At 42.8% G+C, this 12,046-nt stretch overlaps 1 protein-coding gene across 1 annotated transcript in view; it reads left to right on the top strand.

The window, feature by feature from the left end:
* pappa2 (pappalysin 2) overlaps nt 1-12,046 on the top strand; it is a 94,315-nt gene that overhangs the window by 46,127 nt on the left and 36,142 nt on the right. The window contains exons 16-20 of the mRNA XM_026150132.1: nt 2,840-2,975; nt 3,072-3,246; nt 3,476-3,541; nt 3,627-3,723; nt 4,710-4,887. Of these exons, the coding sequence (XP_026005917.1) occupies nt 2,840-2,975; nt 3,072-3,246; nt 3,476-3,541; nt 3,627-3,723; nt 4,710-4,887 (652 nt within the window). The remainder of the gene's footprint in view (nt 1-2,839; nt 2,976-3,071; nt 3,247-3,475; nt 3,542-3,626; nt 3,724-4,709; nt 4,888-12,046) is intronic.

Here is a 12,046-nt window from a genome sequence, read left to right as displayed (position 1 = left end):
TCAGAGATGCCGAGAGGAAAGTCTGCTTAGAAGGACAGAGTGAGAAATGGTGTCAAAGGCTGAGCTCAGATCTAAAAGGACGAGAATGGTGAGAAGACCAGAGTCAGCTCCGATTAGAAGATCGTTAGTGACTTTAAGTAGAGCAGTTTCGGTACTGTGACATGAGCGAAAACCAGATTGAAATCTCTCGTAGATGTTATTATTAACCAGGTGTAAATGAAGTTGAGCTGCAACTCAAGTCAGGACTTTGACTAGACCACTCCAAAGTCTTCATTTTGTTTTTCTTAAGCTATTCATAGGTGGACTTGGTGTGTTTTGGATCATTGTCCTGCCGTACAACCCAAGTGCGCTTTCAGCTTGAGGTCATGAACAGCTGGCCGGACATTCTCCATCAGGATGCTTTGGTAGACAGCAGAATTCATGGTTCCATTTACCACAAGTCCTAAAGCAGCAAAACAGCCCCCGACAATCACACTACCACCGCCATTTTTACTATTGGTAATAATGCTCCTTTTCTGAAATGCTGGGTTACTTTTACACCAGATGTAAAAGGACACACACCTTCCAAAAAGTTCAACACTCTCATCAGTGCACAGAGTATTTTCCCAAAAGTCTTGGACATCTTCAAGATGTTTTCTGGCAAAACTGAGACAAGCGTTTATGTTCCTTTTGCTTAGCAGTGCTTTTTGTCTCTGAGCTCTGCCATGCAGACCATTTTTGCCCCGTCTCTTTCTTATGGTGGAGCCATGAACGCTGACCTTAACTGAGGTAAGGGAGGCAGTTCTTTGGATGTTGTTCTGGGGTCTTTTGTGACCTCTTGGAGTTGTTGCTGCGCTCTTGGGGTAATTTTGGTCAGGCAGCCAGTCGTGGGAAGGCTCACAACTGTTCAGTGTTTTCGCCATTTGTGGATAATGCCTCTCACTGTGGTTTGCTGGACTCCCACAGCTTTAGAAATGGCTTTATAACCTTTTTGAGCCTGAGAGATCTCAATTCCTTGGTTTATCATTTGATCCTTAATTTCCTTGGATCGCAGCACGATGTCAGGCTTTTGAGGATCTTTAGGTCTAGCCCACTTTGTCAGGCAGGTCCTCTTTCAGTGATTTCTTGAATGAGAACAGGTGTTACAGTAATTAGGCCTGGGTGTTGCTAGAGACATTTAACTCAGCTTTCCAAAGATGTGATACACCAGTTAATCGGGGGTGGGGATTCACTCAAGGCCATGCTGGTTTGGATTTTCTCCCCCTTATTTAGAAACACCTTCATTTAAAAACTGCATTTTGTGTTGACTTTGTTTGATCTTTGTTTAGTATTTAAAGTTGTTTGATGACGTGAAACATTAAAGTATGATAAACAAAAGATCAAAAATCAGGAAGGGGGCAAACACTTTTTCATACTGTTGTATTTCAGGTTCTCATATTTATTATTTAATGTTTCCACTGCCACAGTTCCCACAGCCAACTCTGTGGGTAGCAACAAAGTGTAGACTAGCTGTGGATTTGACTGATAGCGTTCACCTTGTCTGTCACTCTCTGGATTAAAGGCTCCGTTGCAGTTGGGAACCTGCCTTTTCCCTTTTGCATATGCTTGTTTATCTCTTTCTCTCTCACATCCACTTCTTTGTTGAATGACTCATCTTTCCATCCCCTGCTTCTTTTATGGATGTCCTCTTTATCAGATACGTCTTTGCAAATGCTCTGGAAGGCTCCCTTAAAGACTCTTTTACCGTCTGAAAAGCCTTCATTATGATTTCCCATTTCCCAGGAACACCGTTTTTCCTTTGAAATGGTCTGCTTCTGAAAAGCGACCTTTTCCCTAAATATCTGTTCTTGTGCTGTCTGAAAAGCATAACTCTGCCATTCCATCACCCCCATCTCTACCTGCTCTGTAATTTAACAGTCTTGCACTTTCATTTGGAATCCCATTCTCATTTCTCCTTTAATGTTTCTTTAAAGTGATACTGAACCCAGAATCTATTGCTTAAGTATGAAACATCCAGATTCTGCATTCTTTACAGGTGGCTGTAAAAGCATTACAGAAAGTGTGCAACAAAAACCAGTTTAGATCTGAGCTTGATCAGGCAGAGAAAAAAGTAGACCACAGCTTAGAGATGCTCCAAGTGTCAAGGGTTGAGAAATGGTTGTGGGTTTGTTCGTATATAGCATGTTATTCAGTATGTCTCAAGCACACTTTTCTTTTGCTTTCTATGTAACATTTGCACTCTGATGAACATGCAAAGGACTCAGTGTTCAGAATGTTGCCCAAGGTCACTTTGGCACAAAGATTGGAGCAGCCATAGATAAAAACACTAACATGCTGATTAGCAGATACCTTGCTCGAGCTCCTTGAGCCACAGCCACACTTTGCAGTTGCAGGCAAAAGGAACACAAACACAGACTCATAGACAGGCAGATGAAAACAAACAGGTCTAATTAGGGAAAGTATACACAGCTGGGGAAAAGTAAAACAGGTGCAGTCAACAGGTGATAAATCTGTGATCTATCAATATTTTCTTACGTGATTTTGTTTATAATTAAAGAAGAAATTTAGAAGACCTGGCTGTCTTGACAAAGTTAATAGTATGCAGTATGCACATTGCAGGTATGATTTAGAATGAGTCTGATTTGCTAACTTTTACACCGTAGTAAGAACAAAGCCGGCTGGTGTGCACATGCAGTGATTTTACATGCTGGACAAGAATGTTGTCACATATTTGTAAACGAGGTCAGTGGCTAGCAACTCAGAGATCGTGTCTCCCTAAAACTACATTCTGTTCATAGTATGTTGTTTTTCTTTCTTTGGGCCTTTTACCTGATATTACCTGATATTATCAATGCAACAGGTGGGTTTTGCCCATCCTGGAGTGGCAGCGTCTGTGATGGTGTACCTGGCGTCAGATGGATCATGGTCTAGGGAGCAGTGTCGACGGACAGTCACCATTCTCCTCTCTGACACCGCTGACAGGAACCACACGTTAGGTACTTCATTTGTAATCTTTCAAACACAGTTAGAACGCAACAGACAATTCAGCAAAAACTAAGGTCTGTATCTTTGAAACCTTTCCATTTCTTCAGGCACGCATGACCTCTCATGCCATCGAAACCCATTGGTGGTGAACGTGACCCACGACCTCTCTCAGCCATTCTTCCTCACGTCCTCTGTTATCCTCCTCCTTTCCTCCCCCACTGTGGCAGTGGGAGGGGTAGCTCTGAGGACCTCCTGCCACTTCAGCACCTTCGCCCTGACCGGGTGCGCATCAGAGGGTGGGCTCTCCCACAACTATCTACTTAACACACACACACATCCAAACGTGCACACACGCTACAGACAAATAGCCAAAATTCGACCTTCCAAAAGCTACCATCTGGGATACAAGTATTGATCAGAGGACGTTGGGACAGCTTTTTGTTTCTCCTGCATGTCTCCCTGCCTCTTATCCATCTACTTTTCTCCTTTCCTCCCTCCACCCCTGCAATAGCTGTCTGAGGCAGCCATGTCAGGTTGACAGCTGTAGTTCTCCTCATATCGAACACGCCTCTGTCAGGTAGGTCATTTGGAATGAAACTGAATAATTAGAGAGCTGAAGCAACAAGCAAAAGAACTATCTATATATCAGTGTGTCTCTGTAGGTGTACAGGAGGAGGCGAGGCCTATCGCTGCACTGTTCAGTGCCACAGAGGTTTCAGTATTACAGTTCTCAATGGCAGATGGATCCCACCCCACCAGGTAAACTGGATATTGTGTTGCTTTATCACCAAATGTTGAATGTTAACTTATCATCTTGATCTTATCATTAAAAAAACCCTTTTTGCTCTACATTTATCTGAAACAAGCCCATCCATTTATGACAGAATTGGCCCAACAAATGCTCCAATCTGACCCACTGGAGGGCTTTTGATGTGAAGGAGGCAATAAATGTTTGGACTTAAATATATTTGAATCAGTTTAATACATTTAATATGTTTTATAGCTTTTCCTGCTGATAAAGACCTCCCTACATACTATATCAAAGTAGTTAAATAATAGATAAACAATTAAATAAGAAAAATGTTCATGTTTTCTCACTGTTGACTATAGAAATGCACGTTTTGTTTTGTTTTTTACAATTGGTTCACAAAAAAATGACATTTTCTGTTTCATAATTACATAATAATCTGGGAAACTGGTTACAAAAACTGTTTTGAAAATGTTACACATTTTATTTCTTACAATTTGCTGTTGAAATTGTTTGTCTATTTCTTATATTAAGATATCTCAGTTTTTCACTGACAGAGAGAAAGATCACTTAAGATCAAAGTGTGCCCACAATGTAAAATGGTTTTGACAGCCCTGATTTATGATTGGCTGTCCCTCAAAAACAAAAGGTTTGTATGTCAGGTGGGTGGGGCTGCTCTGGTCACATCTCAAGAAATGAGAGGCCTGAGATGGACATGTTATGGATATTCACTCTCAGTGAGGTCATACAGAGACACCCCCGCTAACCTCATCAGATGGGACTTTGGCCATGTTTAATATGAGCATCTATCTCTGCAACAGTATGTAAGGACCACTTACACAACTTGCTGTCCAAAAAGTAGAAGATTGTTGATGGTATTTTACTGGAAAATGTAGAAAATAATACATCCATTATTCTACAATAGTAAAATACTCTCATCACCTGCTTCACAGGTTTATTGTCTTGTCTTTTTTTCACCTTCCTGTTTTAATTTCAGAGAAAGGCAGAACTGGAGTGTTTCCATGGTTCATGGGATCGTGTCGTTAGCTGTCAGCCCATAGACTGTGGCTTTCCTGATCAGTCTCATGTCTACCACGCCATATTCAGTTGTCCTTGGGGAACCACGTTTGGCAAACAGTGCTCCTTCACCTGTGGATCACCAGCCATTTTACAAGGTAGCTCATGGCTTTACATTTCATACTTTAACTATCCTGCACACTAATGTTGCATTACCTCACAAGCAGTCAGTTTTGCAGTACCTTGCAAAACTGTCATTATTACCTCTGATCCTAGGACTTCATAACAGGGCAAACAGAGGTGAAATTAACAGTGGTTCAGTTTGACTGAGGTCTTTCCTTTTCATAACTGAATTTTGCATTGAAGCAACTGTTTCTGATCCCATGTGGTGTATAAATGGTAAATGGACTGATTCTTTCAGTGCTTTTCTCCTATCCTGGATCATTAAAACGCTTTATACAGCATGCCTCATTCACCCATTCACACAAGCACTTTTTTCCTGTGCTTTTTTAATTGCTTTCTATGTAACATTCACACTCCAATGAATGTATCAGAGAGCAGCCTGGGGTTAGCATCTTGCCCAAGCATATTTGGCATGCAGACTGGAGCAGATGGGGATCGAACCGCCGTCCTTCTGGTCGGTAGATGAGCCACTCCATAGGGTGGCAATGGGGTTTTAATATAGTGGCTGTGTATGAAAGACGCAGATTAGAAATGAATAATAGTAGTAGAAATATTTACTGCAGCATAGACGGATCCACAGCAACAAGCGAAGAGTAACCATAGTTGCCACTGTCACAGGCAGGCCGAGCAGCTGCATCTGTGCTCGCACCCAACAGTTGGATTCTGCTGAAGTTGGTTGTGCATTTGAAATTGAATAATGAACCCTAAACGAATCACGTAATATGTGACGTCACTTCTGGGGCGCCATACTTTCCTGCCTCAAAAATGTGGCTCGACTAAGTATTTGGCTGTAAACTATGTAAACTATCCGTAGCTGAAGCTTCATTTCTTGGCAGCATTATAAGAAATAAAACTAGAAGTGACAGTCTCAAATGTATTACTGGTTGCTGTTCCCAGTAAGACGCAAAAGAGTAATGAGTTCATAATGAGACATTTTTAATGTGGAAAACATTTTGTGATTGAGCAACTTTTTTCCCTATTTATTCATATTACTGTCTGGGAAAATTAGGTACCTAGTCTGTTGTCTTTGGGCAATTCTTGTAGATAACAAATTCAATTGAATTCATTCATTTTTATATTGTAAGGCAGGGGTGGGCAACTCCAGGCCTCGAGGGCCGGTGTCCTGCAGGTTTTAGATCTCACCCTGGGTCAACACACCTGAATCACATGATTCATTCCCAGGCCTCTGGAGAACTTCAAGACATGTTGAGGAGGTCATCTCGCCATTTAAATCAGCTGTGATGGATCAAGGAGATTTCTGTCAGAATCTGCAGATTATACAGTAAATAAAATGTTCACGTTTCTCCAACGTTGTCTTCCCCACAGTTTCACTGACATCTACGCTGGAAGCGTTCACGATGTCTTCTCCGGCGCTGATAATTGGCGTCTGTCTTGTGTCAGTGACGTAAAAGACGGATTTAATGCGACATGACCGTTGAAACAGCAGTCGCTTTCTATAACATCAGATATGTATTGGATTCAGCACCACATACGAGAGTGACCCAGATCGGATTTGAAAATATCGGATTTGTGCCGTTCACACTGTCACGCCGTGATCAGATATGGGTCGCATAGGGTCAAAAAAATCGGATTTGATGCGCTTTCGCCTGCAGTGTGAACGTAGCCTAAAACCTGCAGGACACCGGCCCTCAAGGCCTGGAGTTGCCCACCCCTGTTGTAAGGTAAAGACTCTTCAAAAATACCAACCAATAATCAAACATAGATGAAACCTTATGAGGAAGCTGTAGCTAAAAGCTTCATCAAAAAGGAAAGTTTTAAGTTTGTTTCTGTAATTTCTATTATTTTGATGACTTTTGCTAATAATCTTTTAAACCGCTTTATGACTGAGCTGCTGGAGTTACAACAGTCTACTGATCACAGCAAAATGCTTTCACCAACTAAACTCCAGAAGATGAAGTGGTTTTAGCTCCTGACAGTCAGATATAGCTGTTTATTTAAAGCACATTTGTTCAGAAGAGCAGCTCAGAAAGGAGCATCGTATCTGCATGGTTGACTGAAATCACTTTGGAATGTTATTTACAAACTTTCAGTTAGGATTGCTCTTCCCGCTGATGTTCCATGAAGCTTTACGGCCAATTAAATATTAGGTGGTTTCATGAAACATTGCTAGCTCGGGCAGGCCAAAGTGTCAAGTTCAGCCAGCTCTCCTAGCAGATACCCTTCTGTCTGTCCTATTGTCAAATCACATTTCATCTGCTGGCTTATCTGCAGTTTGCTTTGCAGCCCACGTCAAGCCCAGAGTTTTCTGACTTAAGTGTTGTGTCCATTGTCATACCTGTTTTGTTGTGTGAATGCTGCTTCTCTCACTTTCTATTAACTTTCCATGCACATGAGGAAGTTTCAGAATAGAACCATGCCGCCAAATATAAACTGCAGATGGAATAAGGGTCCTATTTTGACTAAAGTGTTCTTGACAGAATTGTTATTGAAATTCAGGATGAACTCTGAGAGAAACATCTATATGGCATGTTCCTGTCCCCTTTGCACGCACACATAGACACCACACAACTTTCTCGTACTTAGATGCCCATGTTTTTATAAAGCTCACGTGCATCAAGACCATAGAGAACAAATATTGCCTGTGGCACCCACAATTAGGACACAAGCATAGAATAACCAGTAGAGGTTATTTAGTAACGTTATGCAATGCAGCAGCCGCTTCTTGAAGTGATTAAATGGAATGAACGTGATGTCCACACTTGTGTTGGCGGTTGGAAAGCCACAGTGAAATGTTGTAGTAGAGTCAGCAGTAAGACCCATGGATTCCTGATCTAAATACAGATTGTGCTGAAATAATTCTGTTTGTGGCTTTTGGTTCTGTGGAGTATGTTTGAAGTCCATCGTGTATTACTCAGCACTGAAAGCACACTATGAAGTTCACAAAAATATATTCAGGGTGCACCAGTACAGCGGTAATGCATTTTTCATTATTCCAAAACGTGAAAAATGAGATTTCATGTTAAAGATTCATTATGGACCTAATAAAAGTTGTGAAAGGTTTAGAGTGTTACCATTCTCCACACATAACAATACTCATGCTTCACGTGGGGCCATTCAGCCTTGAAAAATATTAGCTATGGGCAACAGTGAAGTTTCAATCTGCTCATAACTGTACAAGACAGAGCTATGAAACTTTTACATACTTGTTTTTCCCCCCTGTGTTTTATTGCATATTATATTCTACTTTTATGGCTGTGCAGCACAGTTCCAGCATTGCAGGTGCTTAAGATGTTTATATATATATATATATATATATATATATATATATATATATATATATATATATATATACACACATATATATATATATTCTGCCCTCACTGCTACACTGGATACAGTTATGCAGATAGATAAACTCCTCGACAACTGACAGGTGTATCGTCCCTTTTATTGACGCTGCCTTCAATTATCAACAGAGTGAAACTACAAACAGAAGAAATAAGCAATATTCAGCCTATATATTCACACGATAATGCAAATCAGTTGGCTAAACTAGCTAACATTGGAAAGAAAGTAAATCTGAATACAGTACACCTTTAACCATAAAAGTGCATAAATAATAGCCAATATAGTTGCATTAACTCTTGTTCAACTTAAATACTCACAAGCGATGCTTTCTGTAGAACAACGAAGAGGATGGATGCAGATGTTTATCTGAACAACATGCTGAGTCAGTCTTTTCTCAAAGTGTGCTGCATTACTAACTCTACAGCTAATAACAAACAAATCTTGGCATGAAAGAACTGTAGCGACTCTTGCTGGTGGGAAGAAGAACTACACCAGCACACTCCCCGTCTGACATCTATTGGATGTCATCACCATCTTTAAGGATCAATGTCTCTATTAGTATTTCGCAGCAGGAGTACAGTCTCTGTCACTGGTCTTAAGAAAGTTTTAGATATTCCTCCAGAAGTGACCTTTACCTCAATCTTTCTGACATGTCCGTCTTGGCTAGGAAAGGTCTCAACAACCACCCCCATGGGCCAGTGGTTTCTCTTAGCTCGACTGTCCTTTAGAAGAACTAGATCTCCCTTTTGAAGGTTTTGACTCACAGATTGCCATTTTCTTCGCTCTTGGAGTGTCGGCAGGTACTGTGTTTTCCAACGGTGCCAGAAGACATTTGAAAGATGTTGCACTTGTCTCCATTGGCGTCCGAACATATCTTTATTGTCAAAGTGTCCGGGTGGTGTAGGTGGTAATCCAGTTTTCTGCGTAAGGAGGGTAGCAGGCGTAAGAAGAAGGGGGCAATCTGGATCTGATGAGACTGGTAGTAGCGGTCGAGAGTTTACAATAGCGGTTACCTCTGCTAGAAGGGTAACGAGAACCTCATGGGTCAACAGGCGAACTGAGTTGACAGTTAGCATAGAGCCCAGTATGCGCTTCACGATGCCGATCATGCGCTCCCAACTTCCTCCCATATGAGAACTATGAGGAGGGTTGAAGATCCATGTGCATTCATTCTTGGATAAAAAGTCTTGAATTTCCTGGTTACCGCAGTGTTTTGAAGTTATTCCGAGCTCCTTGCACGCTCCCAGAAAGTTGGTCCCACAGTCGGACCTCAGCTGCTTTACTGGTCCTCGGATAGAGATGAATCGTCTCAGAGCATTGATAAAACTAGACGACTCCATCGTCTCGATGACCTCAACATGAATGGCCCTGATGCCCAAGCAGGTGAAGATGACGGCCCAGCGTTTGCTGCTAGCAAGGCCTCCTCTTGTTCTCCGAGAGCTTATTGTCCACGGTCCAAAGACGTCAACTCCGACGTAAGTGAACGGGGGGCAGACTGTCACACGATCGATGGGTAAGTCTGACATTTTTTGCGTTTCTGTGTTCCACCTGAGCTTGCGGCAAATTACACAGTGGTGGATGACTGAACTGATGCTCCGTTTCCCACCAACAATCCAGAAGCCAGCGGATCTCATGGCTCCCTCTGTGAAATGGCGCCCCTGGTGCTGCACCTGTTGGTGGTAGTGTCGGATTAGTAAAGTAGTTAAATGGTGGTTGCCTGGGATGATAATGGGGTGTGCTTCGTCGCTTTCCATGCTGGCTTGTGAAAGGCGACCACCAACCCTGAGACAGTCTGCATTGTCTTTGAAAGGAGAGAGTTTTCTGAGAAGGCTCTGTTTTGGAATGTCTTTTTGGGCTTGAAGACATGTGAAGATGTCAGGGTAAACCTCGTGTTGAAGACCACTCAGAACAACGCTCTTTGCCTTACTGTAATCTTCTGTACTAAGACTTTTGCAGATATGCCAGCCATGACACCCTTTTGGGGGAGTGCTATTCCTGTAACACCTTGCAATATGAATGAGCCTTGCTATTGCTCTCAACAGTGACCCCCAAGTAGAGAAAGACGCAAATCGTCTCATTTCGAGGAAAGAAGCCACGACATTGGTTGAAAGTGATGTCACTGTTGGACGGATCTCAGGATCTGATTCAGGATTGACTAGTTCAAAGGTATGTTTAGTCACTTCAGGAGTTGCTCTCAGTAGGTAATCTGGTCCTTTGAGCCATGTGCTTGATGAGAGTGCACTAGCTGGGATTGATCTTGAAGCTATGTCGGCTGGGTTAAGCTCTGTTGGAACGTAGTTCCACTGCTCTGGGTTGGACGATTTTCGAATCCTCTGTACGCGATTGCATACATAGACGTAGAATCGTCTGGATTCATTCTGTATGTATCCAAGTACCACTCTGCTGTCTGTGAAAAATCTTGTAGAATGGAAGGGAACATCAATTTCCTCTGTGATAATGTCAGCAATCTCGACAGCAAGAACAGCTGCACATAGCTCGAGCCTGGGGATTGTTATTTCTTGCTGCGGTGCGAGTTTTGCTTTGCCAAACATGAATCCCAGTTCATTGTTGCCTTCTGAGTCTGTTAGCTTGACATAGGCTACTGCAGCGATAGCTTTTGTAGACGCGTCACAGAATATACAGAGCTCCCTTTTTTCTGCACCATTGAAGGATATAGAGGTGTACATTCTCGGTATTCTGACTTCTTCGAGAAGTTTCAGGGACTCTTTCCATGCACTCCACTCTTGGAGCAACTTTTCTGGGAGTGGATCATCCCATTGACATATGTCTGTGGAAAGTTCTCTAAGGAGAGCTCTGCCTTTGATGCTGACCGGAGCTGCAAACCCGAGAGGGTCAAACAGACTGTTGACAACTGAAAGTACCCCTCTGCGGGTATAGGGCTTCTCAGCAGTGGACGCTTGAAACGTGAATTTGTCTGTTGCAATGTCCCAGCTTATTCCAAGGCTTCTTTGCATAGGTAGAATGTCAGCTCCTAAGTCGAGGTCTTTTAGACCTTTGGCTAGATCGTTTTTGTGGAATGCCTTCATTACGTCCACGTCGTTGGATGCAATCTTGTGTAGCCTCAGATTAGATGAAGCCATAGTGTCTTGAGCGTTTTGCATAACAACAATGGCATCAGTACTTGATTGGAAGGAGGCAAGACAATCATCTACGTAAAAATGTCGTTCCACCAGATGTTGTGTAGTGATGTCTTGCTTGTCTCGGTCCTCTGATGCCCTTCTGAGTCCGTAAGTTGCAACCGCGGGCGACGGGCTGTTGCCAAAGACATGTACAGTCATTCTGTATTCCACGATCGGTTGATCCATGTCATTGTTTTGGTGCCAGAGGAATCTCAAAAAGTTCCGGTGGTCCTCCCTGACCACGAAGCAATGGAACATTTGTTTGATATCGGCTGTGACTGCCACCTTTTCTTCACGGAGTCGCATCAACACACCCAACAAGCTATTGTTGAGGTTGGGCCCAGTAAGAAGAACATCGTTGAGGGATACTCCATTGTGTTGTGCGCTTGAGTCGAAGACAATGCGTATTTGTTCCGGTTTGCGCGGGTGGTACACGCCGAAGAAGGGGAGGTACCAGCACTCTTCTTCTTTAGTGAGTGGTGGCGCTATCTCAGCGTGGCCATTGTCAAACAAAGTTTGCATAAAGTCTGTAAACTGACCTTTTACCTGAGGGCGTTTGTTCAGCATGTGGCGTACCGATGTAAGGCGTTGCATAGCCTGCCGCCTATTGTTCGGCAGCCGTGGCCTGGGTGAACGAAAAGGTAGTGGCGCGACCCAACTGTTAGCACTGTCCTGGTAGACTTCC

This window comes from Astatotilapia calliptera, chromosome 18, assembly GCF_900246225.1.
Source record: "Astatotilapia calliptera chromosome 18, fAstCal1.2, whole genome shotgun sequence".
In the NCBI taxonomy this organism is placed as follows: domain Eukaryota; kingdom Metazoa; phylum Chordata; class Actinopteri; order Cichliformes; family Cichlidae; genus Astatotilapia; species Astatotilapia calliptera.
Note: the sequence above shows the minus strand (reverse complement) of the source record. Positions and strands in the feature narration are given on the sequence as shown.